Source organism: Protopterus annectens, chromosome 6.part0 (assembly GCF_019279795.1).
Source record: "Protopterus annectens isolate FY-2018-M chromosome 6.part0, PAN1.0, whole genome shotgun sequence".
NCBI classification, from domain to species: Eukaryota; Metazoa; Chordata; order Ceratodontiformes; family Protopteridae; genus Protopterus; species Protopterus annectens.
The window spans coordinates 376,197,863-376,224,496 of NC_056737.1; the positions used below are offsets into that span (position 1 = coordinate 376,197,863).

General features: G+C 45.2%; 1 protein-coding gene across 2 annotated transcripts in view; it reads right to left on the reverse strand.

Annotated features, from left to right (window-relative positions):
- Positions 1 to 26,634, reverse strand: part of BAZ1A (bromodomain adjacent to zinc finger domain 1A) — a 3,222,221-nt gene that overhangs the window by 2,060,109 nt on the left and 1,135,478 nt on the right. For both annotated transcript variants that reach the window (XM_044074116.1, XM_044074115.1), the window contains exon 8: positions 13,896 to 14,059. In XM_044074116.1, coding sequence (XP_043930051.1) covers positions 13,896 to 14,059 — 164 coding nt within the window. The remainder of the gene's footprint in view (positions 1 to 13,895; positions 14,060 to 26,634) is intronic.

The following is a 26,634-nucleotide window of genomic DNA, read 5'->3' on the forward strand; positions in this document are numbered from 1 at the left end:
CATTCTAAGCATTTTTTTAGGCATATGGGCCTGAGCATGCAGTTTGGATGTCTGTTTTCTAGGCGTGTTGCGAGTATTAGGCCTAGAAGATGATGGGGCCAGTTTAAAATGCAAATCTGCAGGCCTGAATACACCCTCAGAAGCCGGCGTCTGCACAGTGGCTCCGGACCCATCCAAGGTAGAGACATCCACAGGTTCCATAGCCGAAGAAGCATCTAATGGCATACTAGAGACCGAATGGGTCTCAGTAGAGGCCTGCGTATATGAAGTAGTGGGAATCAGGGGCTGCAAAAGCACCTCACTGAGTACTGGCAGACTGGCAACTAGCTTAATGGAAGCGTCATCGGCAGTTTAAGACCTATGCAGTCTGTCTCTGTCTTTATCCTTACATTTTTTTTCCGGAAGATCGGTAGTCGGATGGCTTAAAGTCATGTTGGAGTACTGATACAGAGGACCAAAATAATTTGGTGCAAAGATAGCTCAATGATGAATAGTTCGGGGGTTGAACAAGGCACAAAACCAACAGCGAGGGACGTCGTGGTCTGGGCCTAAGCAGGGAATGCAGTACCAATGAAAATCTTTATGATGTATTGGCTTTCCACAGGTAAAACAATTGTTAACTTTTACTGACATCGGCTGGAGCAAGAAAAAACATCCCTAACGGGGTACTTATCTTTTTTTGAAAACTTCAGTTCTGAAACTCGAAAACGAAAATTTCAGGAGTCGGCCGACCGGCACTTGCGTACTACATCGGGCACCGCACGGCAAGAAAGACTGATGTAATGGCATCGGTTGCTTGTTTTATACCCCTGATGACCTGACGTCATGGAAGAAGTCAGCATCCAACGCAGGAATCCAAGACTCTTATTCAGGCCGGCAGAGGGCTACCTGCAGGGAGATAACCCAAATGTGATGACCGCAACAGTGAAACACAAAAAAAATCTCCCTAACTCTCTTTCCGGCCTGTGGGTATTATTCTGTTTCCCACTGAAAATGTTGCCTCATAGCATGAGTCGTCTCTCCAAAGGTGAGGTCTTCAGACAGAGAACAGAATTTCCTATGAATCAGATTCCTCCTAAGAGGTGTAAAGTACAGTTTTGTACCTACCATAAATGTAGATGTCCGAACAGGATAGCATCTGCAGTCATAACAAATGGGTTGTCCTGTCGTCAGGCAGCCCTTCGGTCGGCCGGATTCCAAAGTCTGGGTCTGGCTTCGGCTGATGTCGCACTTCACCCGACGTCATCTCTGCTGGTCTTGGTATAAAGGCATCAGCCGCCATTTTCCTCAGTGTTTCTTGCCCCAGATGCCAGTTGCCCTCTTGGAAAGCTAAATTTTGGATAAATGCCAATGTTTCCAAAAAAGTAGAAGGCAAACACAAAAAATAAGAATGTATGTACATATATACAAACAAATACACCATAAGAGACTCCCCTAGCTAGCTATTAGGAGGGTAAATACCCTAGGAGTACCACAGAGGGGAAGGAGGGTGGGTAATCCTGACTGCAGATGCTATCCTGTTCGGACATCTACATTTATGGTAGGTACAAAACTGTACTATGTCCTTCAAGGATGCATCTGCAGTCATAAATGGTAGAATACCATAGCCAAACTAGGGGTGGAGGAAGAAAAATTATGGTGTAGTTAGGATCCCTTGCAGTACAGCAGTGGCAAACCCTGCTCGGGATCTAGAGTATAGAGGTAGATTATAATGCTTGGCAAATGTATGCGGAGGTCCAAGTAGCCTCAATAATGTCCTTGGTTGCCACTCCTCGTAAGAAAGCTGTGGTAGTGGCTGTTGCCCTTGTAGAATGAGGTCTTATGTTCTGTGGAATTGGTTTTCCATGGTAGGAGTAACAGAATCTTATGCAATTTCCTATCCATTTAGAGATTGTCTGTTTGGAAATTGCTTTTCCTTCCCTTCCTGTTGCATAGGCCACTAAAAGCTGGTCAGTTTTTCTGTTACCTTTGGTTCTGTCCAGGTAGTAGCGTAACTGTCTATGTACATCCAAGGTATGCAGCAGTCTTTCCCCCCTGTTCTGTGGGTTGGGAAAGAAGGTAGGTAGTTGGATTGCCTGGTTCAAAGACACTCTGGATACCACCTTAGGCATAAATGTAGGATTAGTTCTCATGGACACCCTATCTTGATGGAAGATTAGGAAGGGTTGTACTGCCATTAAGGCCTGTAGTTCCGAAACCCTCCTTGCTGAAGTAATTGCCAGTAGGAAAGCAGTTTTCCATGATAGGTGTTGAAGATCTGCTGTTGCTGCTGGTTCAAATGGAGGGAGTGTTAATTTTTCTAGCACAAAGTTCAAGTCCCATGCTGGCAATGGTGGTTTCCTAGGAGGTTTTACATTCTTGATCCCTCTGAGGAACTGCCTGAGTAGAGGATGTGAAAAGACAGGTGGATCGAAGCTGTACTCTGCTGAAATAGCTGATGCATGTATCTTGATGGAGGAATAGGACAGGCCTGTATGTAGAAGCTCTGCCAAGTACTCCAGGATGTTAGCAATATCTATGTTGACACATCTTTTCCTCTTTCAGCACTCCAAATGACAAACCTTTTCCATTTTCCTGCATAGTTCCTTCTTGTTGAAGGTCTGCGTGCTTCAAGGATAATGTCTTTAACCCTTTGGGATAGGTCTGGGTTAGATGCTGCTATGTGATGTTCCAGGCAATCAGTTGCAAGGTTTTTAGGTTTGGGTGCATGATGTTGTAGTTGTTCTGAGTTAACATCAAAGGCATCAGGGGTATTGGCCACATTCTCCCCAGACATGCTCCTCAGCAATGGATACCAGTGTTGTCTTGGCCAATTCGAGCTATCAGGATTATCCTTGGGCATTCCTCTCTGATTTTCAGTAGTACCTTGTGCATCAAAGGAAGAGGTGGAAATGCATATGCTGTCAGGCCTTTCCAACTGAAGGATAGAGAGTCCACCTTCCATGCAAGTGGGTGGTATGTCCTTGTGCAGAATTTTTTCAGCTGGTGATTGAGTGGGGATGCGAATAGGTCTATTTGTGGCATTCCCCATTTCTTTGTGATGGCCTTGAAGATGTCCGGGTGTAGCATCCATTCGTGAGCATCCGAGGTGGTTCTGCTTAACATGTCTGCTAGGGTGTTTTCTTTTCCAGGCACAAATATTGCCTGTAACTGGATGTTGTAGCTCAGAGCCATATTCCAAAGGTCCAGAGTCATTCTGCATAGTGGGTATGAATGAGTGCCTGCCTGTTTGTTGATGTACCACATGACTGTGGTGTTGTCTGTCCTTATTATTAAATGGCCTTCTTTGAGGAATGGTCTGAATTTCTGGATTGCTAGTTTTACTGCCAGCATTTCTTTTTGGTTTATGTGCAGGTGCAGCTGGTCTTGAGTCCACAATCCTTGTATGCATTTGTCCAACATGTGCGCCCCCCAGCCTAGGTCTGAGGCGTCTGTTGTGATGGTTTGGCTTGCTTGAAAGTTGTGGAAGGGTAAGCCTGGGTTTGACTGGCATGCTTGAGCCCACCATAGGAACTCCTGTTTCAGGCATGGGATTAGTGGGATTTCGGTTTCTAAGCTGTGCCTGTGTTGAGACCATAAATTCTTTAGGTACCACTGCAGCTTTCTCATATGCAGTCTGACATGTGGGACCAAGATTATGCATGATGCCATGAAGCCCAAGGCCTGCAGTACTTTTCTTGCTGTTAGTTTGTTCTGCTTTGTTAATGCCAAAGTAAAGAGGAGTTGTTTTGTTTTCTGCCGTTAGGAATGCCATTTGTTTTACTGTGTCCACGCACCCAGAATGTTCTTGTTTGGGATGGTATCAGTCTTGACTTTTGTAAATTGACTGTGTATCCCAGGGCTTGTAGTAAGCAAATGACTCTTTGTAAATCTGTTGTCAGCTTGCTTTTGTTGTCCGCTTGTAACAGGCAGTCGTCCAGGTATGGATAAATTTGGATTCCCTGTAGCCTGCAGTGGCGATTACTGATGCCATGCATTTTGTGAATACTCTGGGCCAGAGAAGCCAAAGGGCAATGCTGAGAATTGATAATGCTCTGATCCTGCAAGAAATCTGAGGTATCTTCTGCAATTTGGTCGTATGGGGACGTGCAGGTATGCCTCCTTGAGATCTAGAGTTACCAGCCAACACTCCTTGCCCAGCATGGGAAGAAGTTGCTGTAGGGTCAGCATTTTGAATTTTGGGACAATGATGTATGTGTTTAAGACGGACAGGTCGAGAATAGGTCTCCAACTTTTCTCTTTCCTTGGTACTAGGAAGAGTCTGGAGTAGAATCCTTTGCCCTGTTCTGTTATAGGTACTTTTTCCACAGCTCTCATCTTTGTTAATTCTGCTATCTGCTTTAGAGCTTCTGTTTTTTGATTTGGAGGTAGGTTTGGCATTCCTCTTTTTACTGGTAAGGTGTGTAAGTGGAACCTGTAGCCTTGGTCTATGGTTTGGAAAATCCACTTGTCTTTTGTGATATAGTGCCAATTTTATGAAAATAAGGCTAACTTTCCACCTAAAGGTGCTGCTATTTGCTCCCTGGTAGGCGGTGTCAGAGCCAAGTCACTGTGATTGTCCTGTTGCAGTGGCAGTGGTTGTGTCTGTGCCTCGGTTATTGCCTTGCCACTGTCGTCCTCTGTAGGCACCTCCTCTGGATTGATTTCTGCCTCTAGAGCGTCTATTCCTGCCTCTGAGATTTTGAGGAGTCTGGAAAGGACCAATTTTTGGCAGGCCAGTTCCTGCTAAACCTTGGGGGCTGAACCTGTAAGAAATCCTTAACTGTTTGTACAGATTTTGCCTTCTCTTCCATTTTCTTCATTACTTGCTGAGCAGGTGTACCAAATAGACTGGTCTTATCCATAGGAGCATCTAACAGCTTTGCTTTAACATGATCCGGCAAGGCCTGTTCTTTCAACCATGCATGCCTTCTTATCACTGTGCCAGTCATGGCTGATCTAAATGAAGCCTCCAGTGCATCATAGCCACATTTTAAAGAATGGTTACTAACCTGTTGGATGTTATTTACCATTTCTAAAACATATTTCTTATCTAAGGAGTCATCAGAGGACAGCTTCTTAGTTAACTGATCAAGCATAAACTCTTGGTATTGGATCATATGAAACTGACAGTTTAAAGCTCTAGCTGAGAGAGTAGCAGAGGTGTAAACTTTTTCCCCCATCTCTCTAAGGACCTGGATTCCCTTTCAGAAGGAATAGGGTTTTTTGCTGAGGTCGAGGCTACTGCCTTAGGCCCCTGGGATATAGTCTCAGGATCTGCGAGTGGGGCCTTGTATAGGTGGTGATGAGTGTCTGGCACCCTGTAAAATCTATCTGGTTTGGCAGGGGCTGGAGGTAAAGTATCAGGAGCGGTGCAAACATCATTAAATGCATCATCCACAACAGGCAGTACTGGAGGTATAGCTAAGGGCCTATGTTGTGGTAAGTGCAGAAATGTCCTAAGCCTTTTTCTTGAATCTGAGAAATCTTGTCCCTGCCATTGGAATTGTTCTCTCATGGCATGTAAGGTTTCCCCAAAGGAAAATCCCTCTTGTGGAGAGGCAGATGGAATGGATTCTTCAGCATCTGAATCTTCATAAGTAGAAAAAGGAGCCTCTGGCTGGTCTGTAATGTCTGAGTCATCCGCAGAATCATCAGAGGACACTGGCGCGGGGGCTCTGCCTAGATCTCTTTCTGGGGCTGAGAGGCCCTGTCTGGGTGAGATTGGGATCCTCTAATTAAGGATATTAAATCCTCTGCCAGAGTAAGCATTTGTGAACTAGAAGTGGGCCTGTGTGAGGGGCTTAACAGACACTGATTTAACAGTTATGGCAGCTTTAGCCCTGGCAAAGGCCTTAATAGACATGGCTGCAGGAGGCCTAGCAGCACCACGTGCTGGGGTAGAGACATCCAAAGGGATGGTGTCTGATAAATCACTAGGAACCACAGTAGTAGGCAAAACTTCTGAGGCCGATTCAACTAAGATAGCAGGAGCCTCAGTAGTAGTCATGGATTCGGCTGAAGATTGACAGGCTTTCGGTTTCGGCGAAACGAGACACTCGCTTGCTTAACCGTGGTTTCGGCGAAACCGCGACAGTGTCGGTCTTTTTTGCGTTTTTAACAATTTGGGTAGTCTGAGGATCCGGCGGCATAATGCACGCAAAATCTGAGCGAAAAACTGTTCAGCAAACTCGACCCGATGCCTAGCGTTCGTCAGTTGAAGGAAGCACAGGCGAACAGGCTGCTACGTCGTGGTCTGGGCCTAAGCAAGGCAGGCAGTAAGAGTGGAAATCTTTATGAGGTATTTGTTTCCCACAAGTTAAACAGTTATTGACTTTTTCTGACATCGGCTGAGGCAAGAAAGAGTCCCAACGGGTACTTAGCTTTTAGAAGTCTTGGTAGTATTCGGTAGTAGTAATCTCTGGATCTGACCGACCGGCACTTGCGAACAGCTTCTGCTTGGCCAAGCGGCAAGAAAGACTGAGGAAAATGGCGTCGGCTGATGCCTTTATACCCGAAGACCAGCAGAGATGACGGGTGAAGTGCGGCATCAGCGAGCGGACCCAGACTTTGGAATCCGGCCGACCAAAGGTCTGCCTGACGACAGGACAACCCATTTGATGTCCTTCATGGATGCATCTGCAGTCATAACAAGTGGGTTGTCCTGTCGTCAGGCAGCCCTGCAGTCGGCCGGATTCCAAAGTCCGGGTCGGCCGCTGATGTCGCACTCACCCGTCATCTCTGTTGGTCTTCGGTATAAAAGCATCAGCCGACGCCATTTTCCTCAGTCTTTCTTGCCGTGGCCCAAGCAGAAGCTGTTCGCAAGTGCCGGTCGGTCGGATCCAGAGATTACTTCACCAATACTACCAAGACTTCTAAAGCTAAGTACCCGTTGGGGACTCTTTCTGCCTCAGCCGATGTCAGAAAAAGTTAACAATTGTTTAACCTGTGGGAAACAAATACCTCAAAGATTTCCACTCTTACTGTCTGCCTTGTTTAGGCCCAGCCCACGACGTGGCAGCCTGTTCGCCTGTGCTTCTTCAACCGACTTAACGCCAGGCGCCGGTCGGAGTTTGCAGAACAGTTTTTCGGTACTGATTTTGCGACATTATGCCGTCGGATCCTCCGACTACCCAATCTTCCAAAAGCGCAAAGATAAGACCGACATGGTCCGCGGTTTCGCCGAAACCACGAAAAGCAAAAGCGAGTGTCTCGGTTTCGAAACCGAGAAAACTGATCAAAGTACAGCTGAACCTATTCTTACAACTGAGGCCCCTGCTACAACTTTTGAATCGACCTCAGAAATTTTACCCACTACGGTGGTTGACTTATCAGACACCATCGCTTGGATGTCTCTACCCCAGCACGGTGCTGCTAGGCCTCCAGCAGCCATGTCCATTAAGGCCTTCGCCAGGGCTAAAGCTGCCAAGACTACTAAATCAGTGCCTGTTAAACCCACCACATCCAGGCCCTCTTCTAGTTCTCAAATACTTCTTTGGCAGAAGATTTAATTTCTTTAATTAGAGGATCTCAATCTCATCCAGACAGGGCCTCTCAGCCCCAGAGAAGAGACCTAGGGCAGAGCCCCTGAGCCAGTGTCTTCTGATGATTCTGCTGATGAATCAGACATTACTGACCAGCCAGAGGCTCCTCTCCAATTTTGAAGATTCTGATGCTGAAGAATCCATTCCAGCTGCTTCCCCACCAGAAGAATTCTCCTTTGGGAAACCTTGCATGCCATGCGAGAACAGTTCCAATGGCAGCAACAGGATTTTCAGACTCCAGAAAAGACTTAGGACCTTTCTGCACCTCCCACAGCACAGGCCCTTAGCTATACCTCCTGTTCTCTGTGGTGGATGATGCTTTCAATGATGTTTGCTCCGCTCCTGATTCATTACCTCCAGCCCCTGCCACACCTGTCAGATTTTACAGGGTGCCAGATACTCATCACCACCTTTACAAGGCCCCACTTGCAGACCCAGAATCAATATCCCAGGGTCCCACGGCAGTAGCCGCGACCACAGCTAAAACCCTATTCCTTCTGAAAGGGAAGCAAGGTCATTAGACAGATGGGGTAAAAGGTCTACACTTCAGCTACTCTCTCAGCTAGAGCTTTAAACTGTCAGTTTCACATGATACAATACCAAGAGTTTATGCTTGATCAGTTAACTAAAAAAGTAACCACTGATGAATCTCTTGATAAGAAATATGTATTAGAGATGGTAAATAACATACAACAGGTTAGCAACCATTCCTTAAAATGTGGCTATGATGCACTGGAGGCTTCATTTAGATCAGCCATGACAGGCACAGTGATAAGAAGGCATGCATGGCTAAAGGAACAAGCTTTACCGGATCATGTTAAAGCTAAGTTGCTAGATGCTCCTATGGATAAGACAAGTTTGTTTGGTACACCTGCCCAGCAGGTTATGAAGAAAATGGAAGAAAAGGCAAAATCTGTTCAAACTGTTAAAGATTTCTTGCAGGTTCAACCCCAAGGTTTAGCAGGAACTGGCCTGCCAAAATTGGTCCTTTCCTGACTCCACAAAATTTCAAAGGGGCAGGAATAGGCGTTCCAGAGGCAGAAACCAATCCAGAGGAGGTGCCTACAGAGGACGACAGTGGCAAGGTAACAACAGAGGCACAGACAGCCACTGCCACTACATCAGCACAACCACAGTGACTTAATCCTAACTCCGCCTACCAGGGAACAAATAGCAGCTCCTCTAGGCGGAAAGTTAACCTTATTTTCAAAGAACTGGCACTACATAACAAAAGACAAGTGGATTTTACAAACCATAGATCAAGGTTACCGGTTCCACTTCCACACTTTACCAGTCAAAAGAGGAATGCCAAATCTACCTCCAAATCAAAAACAGAGGCTCTACGCCAGATAATGGAGTTAGCAAACATGAGAGCTGTGGAAAGAGTGCCAACAGCAGAACAAGGAAAGGGGTTCTATTCCAGACTATTCCTAGTTCCAAGAAAGGAAAAAGTTGCAGACCAATTCTCGACCTGTCCACCTTAAATACATACATCATTGTCCCAAAATTCAAAATGCTGACCCTACAGCAACTTCTTCCCATGCTGGGCAAGGAGTCTTGGCTGGTAACTCTAGATCTCAAGGAGGCATACCTGCACGCCACCATTCGACCAATCTGCAGAAGATACCTCAGATGTCTTGCAGGATCAGAGCACTATCAATTCTCAGCATTGCCTTTTGGCTTATCTACTGCGCCCAGAGTATTCACAAAATGCCTGGCATCAGTAATCGCCCATTGCAGACTACAGGGAATTCAGATTTACCCATACCTGGACGACTGCCTACTACAAGGGGACAACAAAAGCAAGCTGACAACAGATTTACAAAGGGTCATTTACTTGCTTCAAGGACTGGGATACACAGTCAATTTACAAAAGCCAAGGCTGATACCATCCCAAACAAGGACATTCTTGGGCTGAATTGGACACAGTACAACAAATGGCATTCCTGACTACAGAAAACAAAAGAACTTCCTCTTTACTTCTTGGCACTAACAAAACTGAACAAGTTAACAGCAAGAAAATTTCTGCAGGCCTTGGGCTTCATGGCATCATGCATAATCTTGGTCCCATTTGCCAGACTACATATGAGGAAACTACAGTGGTACCTAAAGAATTTATGGTCCCAACACAGACACAGTCTAGAAACAGAAATCCCACTAATTCCATGCTTAAAACAGGAGTTCCTATGGTGGGCTCAGGCATGCCAGTCAAACCCAGGCCTACCCTTTCGCAGATGTCAACCAAGCCAGACCATCACAACAGACGCTTCAGACCTAGGATGGGGGGCCCACATGCTGGACAAATGCGTGCAAGGATTGTGGACACAGGATCAACTTCACCTGCACATCAATCTAAAAGAAATGCTGGCAGTAAAACTGGCAATCCAAAAGTTCAAACCATTCCTCAAAGAGGGCCAGTTGATGATCAGGACAGACAACACCACAGTCATGTGGTACATCAACAAACAGGGAGGCACTCATTCATACCCCCTATGCAAAATGACCTTGGAGCTGTGGACCCTGGCACTCAGCTACAACATTCAGTTACAGGCAATGTTTGTTCCGGGGAAAGACAATACTCTAGCAGACATATTAAGCAGAACCACTTCGGATGCCCACGAATGGAAGCTGCACCCGGACATCTTCAAGACCATCTCAAAGAAATGGGGAATGCCACAGATAGACCTATTCGCATCACCTCTCAATCACCAGCTCAAAAAATTCTGCACAAGGACATTCCACCCACTAGCATGGAAAGTGGACTCACTCTCCTTCAACTGGAAAGGCCTAACAGCATATGCATTCCCACCTCTTCCTTTGATACACAAGGTACTACTAAAAATCAAGGAAGAACGTCCAAGGATAATCCTGATAGCCCCAAACTGGCCAAGACAACACTGGTACCCACTACTGAAGAGCATGTCTCGAACAATATGTGGCCAATACCCTGATGCCTTTGATGTTAACTCAGAACAACTAGAGCATCATGCATCCAAACCTAAAAAGCTGCAACTGACTGCATGGAACATCACATAGCAGCAGCTAATCCAGAACTTTCCCAAAGAGTTAAAGACATTATTCTTGAAGCACGCAGACCTTCAACAAGAAGGAACTATGCTGGAAAATGGAAAAGGTTTGTCATTTGGAGTACCGAAAGAGGAAAAGATGTGTCAAACATAGATATACCTAACATTCTGGAGTATCTGGCCGAACTTCTTCATTCAGGCCTGTCCTACTCCTCCATCAAGATACATGCATCAGCTATTTCAGCAGAATACAGCTTTGATCCACCTGTTTTTGCACCCTTTGCTCAGGCAGTTCCTCAGAGGAATCAAGAATGTAAAACCTCCAAGGAAACCACCATTACCAGCCTGGGATTTAAACTTTGTGCTAGAAAAGTTGACACTTTCACCCTTTGAACCAGCAGCAACAGCAGACCTACAACACCTGTCATGGAAAACTGCTTTCCTACTGGCAATTACTTCAGCAAGGAGGGTTTCAGAACTACAGGCCTTAATGGCAGTGCAACCCTTCCTAATCTTCCACCAAGATAGAGTGTCCATGAGAACTAATCCTACATTAATGCCCAAGGTGGTATCCAGAGTATCTTTAAACCAGGCAATCCACCTACCTACCTTCTTTCCCAACCCACAAAACAGAGGGGAAAGAATACTGCATACCTTGGATGTACATAGACAGCTACGCTACTACTTGGACAGAACAAAAATAGCAGAAAGACTGACCAACTTTTTGTAGCCTATGCAACAGGAAGGGAAGGAAAAGCCATTTCCAAACAGACAATCTCCAAATGGATAGGAAATTGCATACGATACTGTTACTCCTTCCATGGAAAACCAATTCCACAGAACATAAGACCTCATTCTACAAGGGCAACAGCCACTACCACAGCCTTCTTACGAGGAGTGGCAACCAAAGACATTATTGAGGCGGCTACTTGGACCTCCGTGCATACATTTGCCAAGCATTACAATTTGCCTCTATATTCCAGATCCCGAGCAGGGTTTGCCACTGCTGTACTGCAAGGGATCCTAAACACACCATAATCTACTTTTATCCTCCACCCTAGTTGGCTATGGTATTCTACCCACTTGTTATGACTGCAGATGCATCCATGAAGGACATAGTACAGTTTTGTACCTACCATAAATGTAGATGTCCGAACTGGATAGCATCTGCAGTCAGGATTACCCTCCCTCCTTCCCTCTGTGGTACTCCTAGGGTGTTTACCCTCCTAATAGCTAGCTGTTGGGGAGTCTTTATGGTGTATTTGTTTGTATATATGTACATATATGCTTATTGTTGTGTTTACCTCTATCTATTTGGAAACATTGGCATCTATCCAAATTTTAGCCTGCAAGAGGGCTACTTGCATCTGGGGCAAGAAACACTGAGGAAAATGGCGTCGGCTGATGCTTTTATACCCGAAGACCAACAGAGATGACGTCGGGTGGAGTGCGACATCAGCCGAAGCCGGACCCGGACTTTGGAATCCGGCCGACTGCAGGGCTGCCTGACGACAGGACAACCCACTTGTTATGACTGCAGATGCTATCCAGTTCGGACATCTACATTTATGGTAGGTACAAAACTGTACTTTATGACTGCAGATGCATCCTTGAAGGACATCCAGGTCCTTCCTCAGAAGCTGAGTCCTCCAAGTCAGACGCTTCTAAATGCAGAAGATCAGGAAGGAATTAAGGGTGGGTGTCTTTTCCCCAGGGTGATATCCCCTTTAGTCTGTCTGGACCTTACAATGATAATGAGAGGTCTTCACCAATTTGATCAAATCTTGTTGCTGTCCCTGAAACATGGAGCCCATAGCCTAGGTGAAGACCCTGCCACAATGCCTTTCTTTGGTGCGGGTTTGGCCTTGGGCCTAGGAGAGTCCGACACCATGGTGCCTGACTCTTTAGGACTGCAGATGCACCAGAATGGCCCTATGCTGTGAAGAACCTTTGGTTAGCAGTCACTTGTCAGAAGCCGTGGCCTGCCGAGCCGTCTCGGACCCAATGGTTGAACTGAAGATATGAGCTGTAGAAGTCAAAGGGACCGATGGAATGTCAGACTCCAAATGGGTCTCAACAGAGGTCTGGGTCACTGATTCAAAGCTCAAAGGGTGCTGTGAAAGCACCTTACCTTCCTCAACTATCACAAGTCTAGAAGGAGAGTGAGTGTCATCTGTGGGCCTAGGATTTTGTTCATCTTTTTTGCACTTGGGTACATTGAGGTTGGGGAAAACTGGAGGACGCCACAGTATGCAACTGCACAGATTCCTGCCTCAGAAAATGAGCTAAAAACTCTGCTCTATGCCTAATAGTTCTAGTGTTAAACCCAGCACAGAAACGACAGTTAGGGACATCATGATCTGGGCCTAAGCAAGTTACACTAAGTGTATGATGTCTCTGTCTAGAATTTGTCTACTACAGCAGACACAATTAACTTTATCTGACATACGAGTCAAAAAAAAAAAAAAAAAGAAAGGAGTTCCCCAACAGGGTACTTATCTTTATGACATAGTCTCTCCGGTGCGGACCGACCGACGCACTTGAAAGCTGCTTCACGCTGCAGCAGGAAGAAAAGACGTAAGTGATGACCCATGCTGGCTCCCTTTACACCTGGATGTTCTGACATCAGTTAAGGTGACCGCCGGCCTGGGAGGTGAAATAAGTTTCTCTGGTAGTCGGGTCAGCCGAGGGTTTTCTTGGCAGGAAATCCCAACTGTCAGGACTGCAACAGTGAAACACGAAGAACATCATGTGTTTTCAATGAATTTTTCTGTGATTTGTAATTAGATGAAAAAGCAGTTGTATGGAAATCTATACACACTATATATTCAGTTTTAACAAACCTTCTAGGAACAAATGCCACATTTCAAGGGAGCCCTAGAAGCACATTCTTTGGTCAAGATATCAGGGGATTTTGTTCACTGTCATAATGTAACAGGTAGTATAATACACTAACCTCCACATGTGCACACGCACACACACACACACACACACTGCTGACATTAGTTATGAGATCAAAGAGAGAAACTGTCTACTAGAATCCTTTCTGGCAGAGTTTTCATGGAATGCTTTCCAACAGGCTGGACAATCAGAGGACTCTACAAGCACATGCAAAAACAGAGAAACTATTCCTCCCACACATTTTTTGTATTAAACACATACACACTCAAATGTATGAATTTAGATGCATACATACAGATTGGCAGCTGCACTTCCTGATATCAAATTACTGCATTCTCTAAACACAGTTACCAAACACCAACTGTCCTCTCACTCTAATGCAACAGTAATCATGTTCCAAAATACAATTACAGTTACTTCTATGAAGCATTTCCCATTAAGGTACCTTCTCTTTTTCTAATCTAAGACGTTCTCGTTCTTCTTTTCTCTTTAGTTTTTCATCCTCTAACATTTTCCGTATTACTTCTCTTTTTTTTTCCTTATCTTCTTTTTCCCTTTTCTTAGCTTCAATGAAATCAGCTCTTTGTTTTAGTTTAGCTCTTTCAAGTGCTACAAAAAATAAAAATGGGAAACAAGCGTAATTGCTATACATTGCAAACACCAATTCTGCAGCAGCAGATTATGTCAGCTTACTACAATAAAACCGCTCAACGTATACACACACACATATATATATATATATATATATATATATATATAATCGCACATGTGTGTCTGTGAAGAGAATGCATTCTTTCCATAAATATATGGTTTATGATTCATAATTCCATAGCACAAATTCAAAAGAAAAAGTACAGAAATCAGAGCATGGGGCTCTCTCTACATCAAAACTAGAGACACCATTTTGCTTTAGGATTTCTTAGTCTAAAAAAAAAAACAAAAAAAAAAACACCTCGTCACCCAAAGGCTCATCCCCAACAAAGTACAGATGTGTAAGCAAACTTACCACAACAGCAGATGGCTGAATGATCACTGTTGCAATAGTCTTGGCTATATGGGTTGCATCTTGCCAAGGATATGAACAGTCGGGCAGCTTCCAAAGTTCAAGGTACCTTCAACGAGTCCCAAATGTCAGGCAGCTCAAGCTAAGCAGACTACAAAACAAGTTTGGGTGCCAAGCCCTTTACAATATTCTTGGCAACAGAGAGAGGGAAGCTGAGCTCAAAAAAGAATGCCAAGAACAAAATAGCCTCCACACTCTGGCATAAAAACACAAAAAACAAGATGGTGACGGGAGCGGCTAACACAGCAGTGAATATTCGAACATCTACTGTTAAGTTTACTTACACAACTGTACTACGTTCAACACATTGATCACTCCTGCAGTAGCATTAGCTATATGGGTAGGACTACCCTTGCTTAATAAATTTGGGAGGTGGAAGGAGGAGTCCAGGAGCCTCTGGAGAAAGATCCAAGCAAAGCTTGATCTGGACATAGGAAAAAAAATCACTGTTAAAGTGCTTTGTAAAGGCATATAAAGAGCAGCCAATATCAGCTTTTACGTTACTTCTAGAATTCCACCACTTTCCAAACAGCCATTGATGAAGCCAAGGCTCAGGACGAGTGGGCCTTGATCCTACCGGGAATACATTTGTTATGGTGAGTATAACAAAAGGTAACAGTCTAAGATAACCATTGGGAAACAGTCATACATAGGCTGCTCCTTATTCTCACCTTCTCAAGAAATGAGCAACTAATCTGAAGACCTGAAAGATTTAGTTCTGTCAGGATAGTAATGGAGTTGTCTGTGTACATCAAAGGTATAGAGTATCATTTCACCCTCCTTTTTAGGTTCAAGAAAGAAAATGGGGGGTTTTGGTTTAAAGTAAAATCAGATACCACTTTAGGCATGAGAGGAGGACTACTTCTCAAAGAAACCCTGCCCCTATAGAAAAAGATAGGGCTGACTCACTGTAAGCCCTTGCAACTAAGATATACCCTTCTGACAGAGGTCAGAGCCATCAGTAAAAAGTACAGTTGTATACACTTACCATAAATGCAGATGTTTGAGTGTATTCACTGTTGCAGTCATCACATTTGGATTATCTGCTTGCAGTAACCCTCAGTCGGCCTGATTATCTAAGTCTTGGGTCCTGCGTCGGTTGCTATCTCATCTTCCATGACATCAGGTAGTCAGGGGTATAAAGCATACAGCCGACGCCATTACATCAGTTTTTCTTGCCCGGATGTCAGTTGCCCCCAATAATGGGAAGCAATTATATATACAAGGTTACCCTCCAAAAAAAAGCAAATACACCAAAAAGCTTTAAGCATAGTAAACAAGAATAGAGGTATAGCCAACAGAAGTCAGAAGAAGCTGGAGGGAGGGTAACTGACTACAACAGTGAATGCACTCGAACATCTACATTTATGGTAAGTGTGCACAACTGTACTAATGTTCGTGTTTCACTGTTGCAGTCATCACATTGGGGTAGATTCCAAAAGCTAAGGATGGGAGGAGAAAATTAAATAGCATTAGGACAAGCTATAAGGCCCTGCAAGACTGCAGTGGTAAAGCCAGCTTTGGATTTAAAGAAAATGAGCAAATGGTAATGCTTGGTGAAGGTATGTACAGAACTCCAGGTAGCAGCTTCTAGGATGTCCCTAATAGGGACACCTATGAGAAAGGCTGTAGAGGTAGATGCAGCCCTGGTTGAATGTGGTCATCCCCGGTGGGGTAAGGTTTTCCATGGCGCTTATAGCAGAAATGAATGCCATGGCCTATCCATTTAGAAATGGTTTGCTTTGAAATGGCCTTCCCCTCTGCCCCTGCCGTAAATGCAACCAGCAGCTGTTCAGATTTCCTGAGAGGTTTAATTCTGTCCAAATATAATCTAAGTTGTCTGTGCACATCTAAGGAATGCAGAATTTGTTCCCCTTTGTTCAGTGGATTAGAAAAGAAGGTTGGCAAATGAATGGACTGATTAAGTGCCACACTGGATACCACCTCAGGCATGAAGGAGGGATTGGTTCTGAGGGACACCCTGTCCGCATGAAAGATGATGAACGGCTCCAGTGGCATGAAGGCCTGTAATTCAGACACTCTTCTTGCTGAAGTGATGGCTAAAAGGAAGGCTGTTTTCCAAGAAAGGAATTTCAACTCTGCATTTGCAGCTGGCTCAAAAGGAGATAGAGTGAATTTTTCCAATACAAAGTTAAGGTCCCAGGCTGGAGTTGGGGCTCTCCTGGGTGGTCTTAAATTTTTGGCCCTTATGAGGAATGACTTCAGCAGTGGATGAAATAAGAGGGATGGTTCTGTGTTGTAATGGACCTGAAATGGTTGAGGCATGAAATTTGATAGACGAAAAGGAAAGGCCCTTGTGAAGCATCTCAGTTAAGTACAGAAGAATCTGAGGTAAATTGGGTGCTGCTGTGCCCATCCCAAGTTTGGTTCCAGGAACCGAATCTTTTCCATTTTTCAGCATAGGATTTTCTAGTACTAGGCCTCCTTGCCTCCAGAATGACATCCAACACTTGCTTACTGAGGGATGGTAACGGAGGGATCAGATAATTAGCCAGGCTGCCAGGTTCAGGGTTTGAACGTGTGGGTGCAGAATCTGGCCCTCCTGCTGGGATAGCAGAGCAGGGGTGTGAGGCAGGTGCCATGGTGCCAGCAGTGACACTGCGCAAAAGGCGGAACCAGTGTTGGCGTGGCCAGTCTGGTGCAATCAGTATCGTCCTTGGTTTGTCCTGCTTGATCTTTAGTAGTACCTTGGAGAGGAGAGGCAGAGGGGGAAGGCATAAATAGATAGGTTCTTCCAGGCGAAGGACAGGGCATCCACTTTCCAAGCTTGTTTGTGGGGAGTCCTTGTGCAAAAGTTGCCCAATTGGTAGTTCTGGGGGGAGGCAAACAGTTCTATCGCTGGGCTCCCCCCATTTGTTTTTCAACATGCTGGATATCTTTGGTTCCAGTTTCCACTCGTGTGGGTCCATGAGACTTCTGCTTAGTTCGTCTGCCAGTGTATTTAGCTTTCCTGGCAGGAATTGAGCCTGTAGGTGCACTTGGTAGCTCAAGGCTGTGTTAAACAGAGCCATGGTTAGTCTACAGAGAGGGTATCAGTGGGATCTTCCCTGCTTGTTTTATGTACATAACAGTGGTGTTGTCTGTCTTTACCATTAATTGTCCTGGAAGAATGTGGTCCTTGAAGGCTGTCAGAGTATTCTGTACAGCTAACATTTCTTTTTGATTGATATGCAGGTGCATTTGACTTGGGTTCCATTTGCCCTGAAAGCACTTCCCTGCTAAGTGAGCCCCCCATGCATAGTCGGATGCGACTGTTAGGGTTTGGGCAGCAGGGGACAGGGTGAATGGCAGTCCCTTGTTTTGGTGGCAAGCCTCTGCCCACCAAAGGAACTCTATCTGTAGACAAGGTATGATAGGAATCATTGCTTCTTGATCCTGAGAACATTCACACCATAGGCTTTTTAGATACCACTGTAGTTTCCTCATATGCAGTCTTGCATATGGAATTACGAGAATGCAGGAGGCCATGAACCCCAGGACTTGCAGTATTTTCCTTGCAGATATAGCTGGGTCTTTGTGCCCAGTGGTTTGAAGTAGGCTGTCAAATTAACTTGTTTCTCTGGTTTGAGGAAAGACATCCGGGAAGTTGTGTTCAAACTTGCTCCCAAGAAAACAAATTGTTGGCAGGCTACAAGCTGTGATGTCTTTTCGTTAATGGTGTACCCCAGAGAAGTTAGCAATTTCTGTACAAAGGCCAGGTGATTCAATAGTATGTCCTGGCTTTCTGCCTGAATTAGACAATCGTCCAGGTATGGGTATATCTGAATATTTCTTTGCCTGCAAAACGCAATGACTGGAGTCAGGCACTTTGTGAATAGCCTGGGCACAGTAGATAAGCCAAATGGCAGTGCAGAGAACGGATAGTGTATGTAGCCTGCTTTGAAGCATAGCTATCTTCTGCAAGATTCCCTTATTGGGATGTGCAGGTAGGCTTCCTTTAAATCCAGTGTTGCCAACCAGGCATCCTTGTCTAGCATAAGCAGCAGCTGGTGAAGGGTCAGCATCTTGAATTTTGGGACCACCAAAAATGTGTTTAGGATAGAGAGGTCCAGGATAAGACGCCAGGAGTTGTCGTTTCTGGGCACCAGGAAAAGTCTTGAGTAGAAACCATGTCCCCTTTCCTCTTCTGGGACATGATGAATAGCCCTGATACTTGAGAGAACTTGCTTTTGAGCCTCTGCCCACTGATTTGGGGGTAGATCTGGCCAACCATATGGGGTTGGGTAAGGAGTGGAAGTGGAATCTGTATCCTTGGGAAACTATTTAAAACCCATTTATCATGGGTAATGAGTTCCCAATTCTTTGCCTCCAGCAGGGCAATCTTTCCCCCTTCAAGAAACAGTTAGTTGCGCAGGGCTTGGAACTTTTAAAATTAAGTCATTCAGACAGTTTACCATAGGGTTGAGTCTTACTACGCCCTGCTTTGGAAGTGGGAGCCCCCCACTGCTTAGTCCTATAAGTACCTTGGGACTGAAGCCTGGGTGTTCTGCTGGTTCTGGGTTTGGACTGAAGGCCTGGAAGAGGCAGGAAAGGACCAATTCTTAGAGGGCCAAAGTCTACTAAATCTGGGAGGCTGTACTTGCAGGAAATCTAAGTTTGCATAGATTTAGCTTTTTCCTCCATCTTTTAGTACTTCTACTTTGTTGCCAAACGGTCTTCATTTAAGGGAGCATCCAGCAATTTAGCTTTAACATGATCTGGCAAAGATTGCTCCTTAAGCCAAGCATGCCTTCGAAGTACAGACCCAGTGACAGCAGCCCTGGAAGATGCCTCTAATGAATCAAAACCACATTGCAAAGTATGTTTTCCAACTTGTTCAGCAGAATGCATCAAATCCTGTAAATCTTTATTTTCAGCACAGTCAAGAATCGTCATTTTCTGTTTAAGCAATCCAATAATATGCTGCTGATACTTTAACATATGAAACTGGCAGTTTAAGGCCCTAATGGCCATGGTTGCATAAGTGTATACCTTCTTACCCCATCTACCCAGTGCCCTGGAATCTCTAACAGAGGGGATAGGATTTTTGGCCGAAGTAGCCTTAATGCCCTTGGGTCCCTGTGAAATGGTTTCAGGATCTGAAGTAGGATTTTTAAAAAGGAACTTGTGAGAGTCAGGAAAGTACAGTTTTGTACCTACCATAAATGTAGATGTTAGAGTGTATACCCTGCTGCAGTCATCACACTTGGGTTATCTGCCGTCAGGCGGTCCCGCAGTCGGCCAAAATTCCAAATTCTTGGTCCGGCGTCGGTTGCTGTCGTTTCTTCCCTGACGTCAGTACGCCAGGGGTATATAAGAGGCATCCGACGCAATTTTCTTCAGTTTTTCGTTTTTCTTGCCCCAGATGTCAGGTGCCCCCAATAGGTAGGCAATATATATATATATATATATATATATATAAACTACATATAGCTATATAAAAATAAAATACCCTTAGGCAAAAGCAAATACACCACAGAGGTAGCATAAGATAGAGTGGTAGAGATAAGTTCAGCTAGTTCAGAGGGGATGGAGGGAAGGTAACCTGGACTGCAGCAGGGTATACACTCGAACATCTACATTTATGGTAGGTACAAAACTGTACTATGTTCATCGTGTTACCCTGCTGCAGTCATCACACTTGGGTAGAATCCCAAAGCTAAGGATGGGAGGTGGAGTCAAACAGGGTTAGAGGAGGCTAGAAGGCCCTGCAAAACTGCAGTGGCGAAGCCAGCTCTAGTCTTAGAGTAAAGTGGTAAGTGATGGTGTTTGGTGAAGGTGTGTACTGAACTCCAAGTTGCAGCTTCCAGAATTATCCTTGGTAGGCACCCCCTGAGGAAGGCTGTAGATGTAGCTGCTGCCCTGGTGGAGTGGGGCCTAATGCTAGCAGGAACTGGTTTTCCATGGTGGGTGTAGCAAAAACGTATGCAATGTCCTATCCATTTGGAAATGGTCTGTTTTGAGATAGCCTTTCCTTGGGATGCTGCAGCATAGAATACAAAAAGCTGGTCAGATTTTCTGAAAACCTTAGTTTTATCCAAGTAGTAACGTAGCTGCCTGTGAATGTCCAAGGAATGCAACAGTCTTTCTCCTTTGTTCTGCAGATTTGGAAAGAAGGTGGGTAAATTGATGGTTTGATTTAGAGCCACACTGGATACCACCTTAGGCATAAAGGAGGGGTTAGTTCATACAGAAACTCTGTCTTGTTGAAAAATGAGGAAAGGCTCTACCGCCATAAGCGCCTGAAGCTCTGAGACTCTTCTGGCTGAAGTAATTGCTAGCAGCAGGGCAGTCTTCCATGATACAAACTAAGTCAGCTGAGAAAGCTGGCTCAAAAGGAGGTAGTGTAAGTTTTTCTAGAACGAAACTGAGGTCCCAAGTTGGTGCTGGTGCTCTCCTGGGAGGCCTAATGCTTTTGGCCCCTCTGAGAAACTGCCTTAGAAGTGGATGTGAAAATAAGGGAGGATCCGCGTTGTAGTGAGCTGAAATATCTGAGTCGTGGATTTTAATAGATGAAAAAGAAAGTCCCTTTTGTAACATCTCAGTTAAATATTGTAGAATCTGAGGTATGTCCGGCAGAAGGGTATTCTGGCCTTTAGCTTGGTTCCAGGCGCAAAACCTTTTCCATTTGTCTGAGTAGGCTTTTCTGGTGCTGGGCCTCCTGGCCTCCAGAATAACATCCATAACAGCTAGTGAAAGAGGAGCTGGCTGGTTGCTTAGGAGATTTGCCATGCAGCCAAATTTAAGGTTTTGAAATGGCTGTGTAGAATCTGACTGTGTTGCTGTGTGAGCAGATGAGAAATTTGTGGTAAAATCCATGGTGGGCCCTGGGCCACATTCCTTAATAGTGGGTACCAGTGCTGGCATGTCCAGTCTGGGGCAATGAGTATCATTCGTGGTCTCTCCATCCTGACTTTCAGCAGCACCTTTGTGAGAAGGGGCAATGGAGGGAAGGCATAAACTGACAGCATTTTCCAACTGAATGAGCGTGCGTCCACTTTCCAAGCTTGACGGTGAAATGTCAGAGTGCAAAATTTTGTTAGCTGATACTTTTGGGGGCTGGCAAACAGGTCAATGTCTGAGTGTCCCCATTTTTGAGTTATCATTGCAAATACTTGTGGATCCAGTTTCCACTCGTGGGGATCCATGATGTTTCTGCTTAGGTCGTCTGCCAATGTGTTCTTTTTCCTGGCAGGAATTGAGCTTGTAATTGTACTTGGTAAGCCAGTGCTGTGTTCCACAAGGTCATTGCTTGCCTGCATAGAGAGTAGGAGTGTGTACCCCCTTGTTTGTTTATGTACCACATTACTGTGGTGTTGTCTGTCCTTATTATAAGCTGTCCTGGAAGTAAGAGGTCCTTGAAGGCTGTAAGGGCATTCTGAACAGCTAGCATTTCTTTTTGATTGATGTGCAGATTTCGTTGAGCTGCAGTCCATATGCCTTGAATGCACCGTCCTGCCATGTGTGCCCCCCAAGCATAGTCCGATGCATCTGTTGTCATACTTTGCATGGCTGGGGATAAGGTGAAAGGCTGACCCTTGTTGAGGTGACATGCCTGTGACCACCATAAAAACTCCTGTTGAAGGCAGGTAATGAGAGGTATCATTGTTTCCAAGCTGTGGCTGTGTTGATTCCATACGCTTTTTAGGTACCATTGTAATTTCCTCATATGCAGTTTTGCAAATGGTATTAGTAGGATGCAAGACGCCATGAAGCCCAAGGCCTGCAGAATTTTTCTTGTAGGGAGTTGGGTCTTTGTTGCCATTGTTTTGAAGTATTGACTTAGCTGTAGTTGTTTGTTGTCAGGTAAGCCATCTGGGCTGTTGTATTCAAGCTGGCACCCAGGAATGTCATTTTGTGAGGGCACTAGTTTTGATTTCTTTTCGTTTACTGTGTACCCTAGGCAACTTAGAAGGTGTTTTACAAAAGCCAGATGATGCAAGAGAGTGTCCTTCCTTTCTGCTTGGATGAGGCAGTCGTCCAGGTATGGATATATTTGAATTCCTCTTTGTCTGCAGTATGCAATTACTGTTGCCAGGCATTTTGTGAAGACCCTGGGCGCAGTAGATAAGCCAAAGGGCAGTGCAGAGAATTGGTAGTGGGTTGAACCTGCAATGAAGCGGAGGTATCTTCTGCAATTTTGTCTGATAGGGACATGCAGGTATGACTCCTTGAGGTCCAACATTACTAGCCAAGCTTTCTTGCCCAGCATGGGAAGAAGCTGCTGTAGTGTTAGCATCTTGAATTTGGGTACTTGCAAGAAGGTGTTTAGAATTGAAAGGTCCAGAATGGGTCTCCAAGCATTGTCCTTTCTGGGGACTAGAAAGAGCCTTGAGTAAAATCCTTGGCCTTGCTCCTGTGTAGGCACCAGTTGAATGGCTCGCATGTCCATGAGAGCTGTAATTTGTTTTTGTGCCTCTGCCCATTGATTTTGTGGCAGGTTTGGCATGCCTTTTATCCTTGGCAAGGTGTGGAAATGGAATCTGTATCCTTGTGAGATGTCTAGGACCCATTTGTCCTTTGTGACAATGTGCCAGTTGTCTGCAAAAAGTGTAATTTTCCTCCCAAGGGAGCTGCCAAGAGAGTTTTGCTTGGCAGTTTGAGGTTTAAGTCATTGTGTTTGCCTTCTAGTAGTTTGGGACCTGTCTTCTCCTCCCTTCTGTGTTACAGTGCCCCATTGGCGAGGTTTGTAAGGGATTTGTGCTTGTCCTCTGCCCCTTGGGCGCCTGTATTTACCCCTCTGTGGTCTGTCACAAGCTGGAAAGGACCAATTTTTTGTTGGCCAATTTCTGCTGAAGCGTGGGGGCTGTACCTGTAAGAAATCTTTGACCGTATGCATGGATTTTGCCTTATCCTCCATTTTCTTTAAAACCTCTTCTGCTTTAACCCCAGATAAGACATCATGCTGTAAGGGTGCATCTAGTAACTTTGCTTTAACATGATCAGACAGAGTTTGTTCCTTTTACCAAGCATGCCTACGTATAACAGACCCAGTAACAGCTGCTCTACAAGAAGCTTCCAAGGAATCAAATCCACATTGTAAAGTATGTTCGCCCACCTGTTCAGCTGCATGCAACAGATCCTGCATTTCCTTGAATTCAGACTGTTGAGGGTGCGTGCTCATTTTTTGTTTTATTTGAGACATTAGGAATTGCTGGTATTTAAGCATGTGAAATTGACAATTTAGTGCTCTCATAGCCAGAGTAGCTGAGGTGTAAACCTTCTTCCCCCACCTATCTAGTGCTCTGGAGTCCCTTTCAGAGGGTACAGGATTTTTGGCCATAGAAGCCTTAGCCCCTTTGGGACCCTGGGAGATAGTCTCTGGATCAGCAACAGGGCTTTTGAAAAGGAATTTGAGCGATTCAGGCACTCTATAGTATCTATCTGGTTTGGCTGGAGCAGGAGGCAGAGAATCTGGATTTAGACTAGATTCTAAATAAACATCATCCACAATGTCAAACTGGGGGGATAGCAAGTGGTTTGTGCTGGGGGAGTAAAATAAACTCTTGGAGCCTTTTCTTTGAGTTGGAGTAGTCCCGACCTTCCCAGTGGAAATGTTCCCTCATGGTATGTAAGGTTTCCCCAAAGGAATAGTCTTCTGGGGGAGAGGCTGAAGGAATGGAATCTTCAGCATCAGAATCTTCATAAGGGGGAAAGGAGTAATCCTGTTCCTCAGAGGAGCCTGAAAAAATAGACACTTAATCAGAGGAGGCATAATCCTTCTCTTGTCTAGGCCTTTTGTTGGGGGGGTTGGGAACCCCTGATCAAAGAAATCAAATCTTCAGCCATTTTAAGCATCTGTTTCTTAGGCATGGGGCCTTGAACTGGAGACTGAAGTGCAGTCTTTTTTGGTTTTAGAGGAGTCTTAAGCTTAGCATAAGATTTTATGGTGAGAGTAGTCGGTCTGAAGACCCCTTCTGAAACCGAAGGTGTTTCTACAGCACCGGTTTCTCCTTCTGCAATGTCGTCGGTAGGGCCTAAAGAAAATGGCTGTGTCGGCCTAGAATTCTCAGCTAGAGAATCCGAAGCGGTCTGGGGTTCAGATTCTGCGGTAGCCAGGGGCTACGTAGGCGCCTCATTGAAAACCAGAGGACTGGCGACCGGCCCAGCCGAGGCCACGGAGTCTGGCTTGGATCTAGGCTGCCTGTCTTTATCTCTGCGTTTTTTATGCACACCAGTAGTCAGTTGCTCTGACGGCATAGTGTAATTAAATTTTCTATTGAAGTAGTGTCGTGCGAAATCAAAGCGTCGCTTTATAGTTCGCTTATTGAACCTAGCACAAAACCGACAACCAGAAACGTCGTGGTCTGGGCCTAGGCAAGGTATACAAAAAGAATGAAAGTCCTTATGAGGTATTTGCTTCCCACAAGAAATGCAATTGTTAACTTTTTCTGACATCGGACTGAGGCTAGAAAAGGTTCCCCAATGGGGAACTTAGCTTTGAAGATTTCGGACTGAAACTATTCGAAAATCTCAGGTGTCAGCCAACCGGCACTTGCGAACTGCTTCTGCTTCGGGCACCGCGCGGCAAGAAAAACTGAAGAAAATGGCGTTGGATGCCTCATATACCCCTGGCGCAGTGACGTCAGGGAAGAAGCGACAGAAACTGACGCCGGACCAAGACTTTGGAATTCTGGCCAACTGCAGGACCGCCTGATGGCAGATAACCCAAGTGTGATGACTGCAGCAGGGTAACACAATGAACATCCCTGTAATACCTACCAAGTTTTCTGAGAGCAGGAGGTAAAGAGTCAAGGGCCAAGCTAGATTCTGAAAAGGCAGCAATGTCCAGTAGAGGGGGTTAGCTGAAGGCCTGTGTTGGGGCAGGAGTAAGAAATCCCAAAGCCTCTTTTTAGAGTCCGTGTAATCCTGGCTTTCCCAGCAAAAATGTTCCCTAAGAGTATGCAAGGTTTCACCAAAAGAGAAATCCTCTGGAGGGGAAGCAGGGGGAATGGAGTCCTCTGCATCAGAATACTCGTTGGTAGATCAGGGTAAATCCTGCTCATCAGAGGAAACAGAAATTTCAGAGTCCTGATCAGAAGAATCATAAGGACAGTCAGTCCTAGGTCTCAGAGGGGGAAGGGTGGCTTCCCCTAATTAGAGTAATAAGGTCTTCAGCCATTATTTGTTTATTAGGCACACAGGCCTCACCATGCGGTCTGAGCAGCGGTTTTCTAGACATGGATCGAGTTTTAGGCTTGGAAGAAGATGGCGTCTGTTTAATATGCAAGTCAGTAGGCCTGAATACACCCTCAGAAGCCGGTGCCTACACAGAGGCTCTTGACCCATCCAAGGTAGACACATCCACACAGTTGAAGCATCTCACGGCATACAGGACTATGAATGGGTCACAGTAGAGGCCTGCGAATCTGATGTAGTGGGTGTCAGGGGCTGCGAAAGCACCTCAGTGAATACCGGTGAACTGGCGACTAGCTTAGGAGAAGCGTAGTCGATAGCTTTGGACCTATGCCGTCTGACTCTATCTTTGCATTTCCTCGGAATGTCGTTAGTCGCGTGGCTTACCAAAGCCATTTCTGGATAACTGAACTGAGTACCAAACTATTTAGAAGCGTAAATAAACTGAAGACAAATACTTTGTTGTTTAAATAAGGCACAAAACAGACAGTGAGGTACATCGTGGTCAGGGCCAAAGCAAGGAATGCAGTACGAATTAACATCTTTGAGGTATTTGCTTTCTACAAGAAATACAATTATTAACTTTTACTGACATCGGTTTAGAGCAAGAAAAAGTTTCCCCAATGGGGTACTTAGCTCAGCTGAAGACTTTGCTTCTGAAACTCGAAAATGAAAAATTCAGGAGTCAACCGACAGGCACTTGTGAACTCCATCTGCTTCGGGCACCGCACAGCAAGAAAGACTGATGAAATGGCATCAGCTGCATGCTTTATACCCCTTTACCTGACGTCATGGAAGATGAGACAGCAACCGACAAAGGACCCAAGGCTTTGATAATCAGGCCGACTGAGGGCTACTGCAAGCAGATTAACCCAAATGTGATGACTGCAACAGTGAAACACGAAGAACATCTGCTTTCCAGGTTAAAAAGCTCAAGTCAGCCAGGAGAGCTGGTTAAAATGGAGCAAGTGTTAGCTTCTGTAAA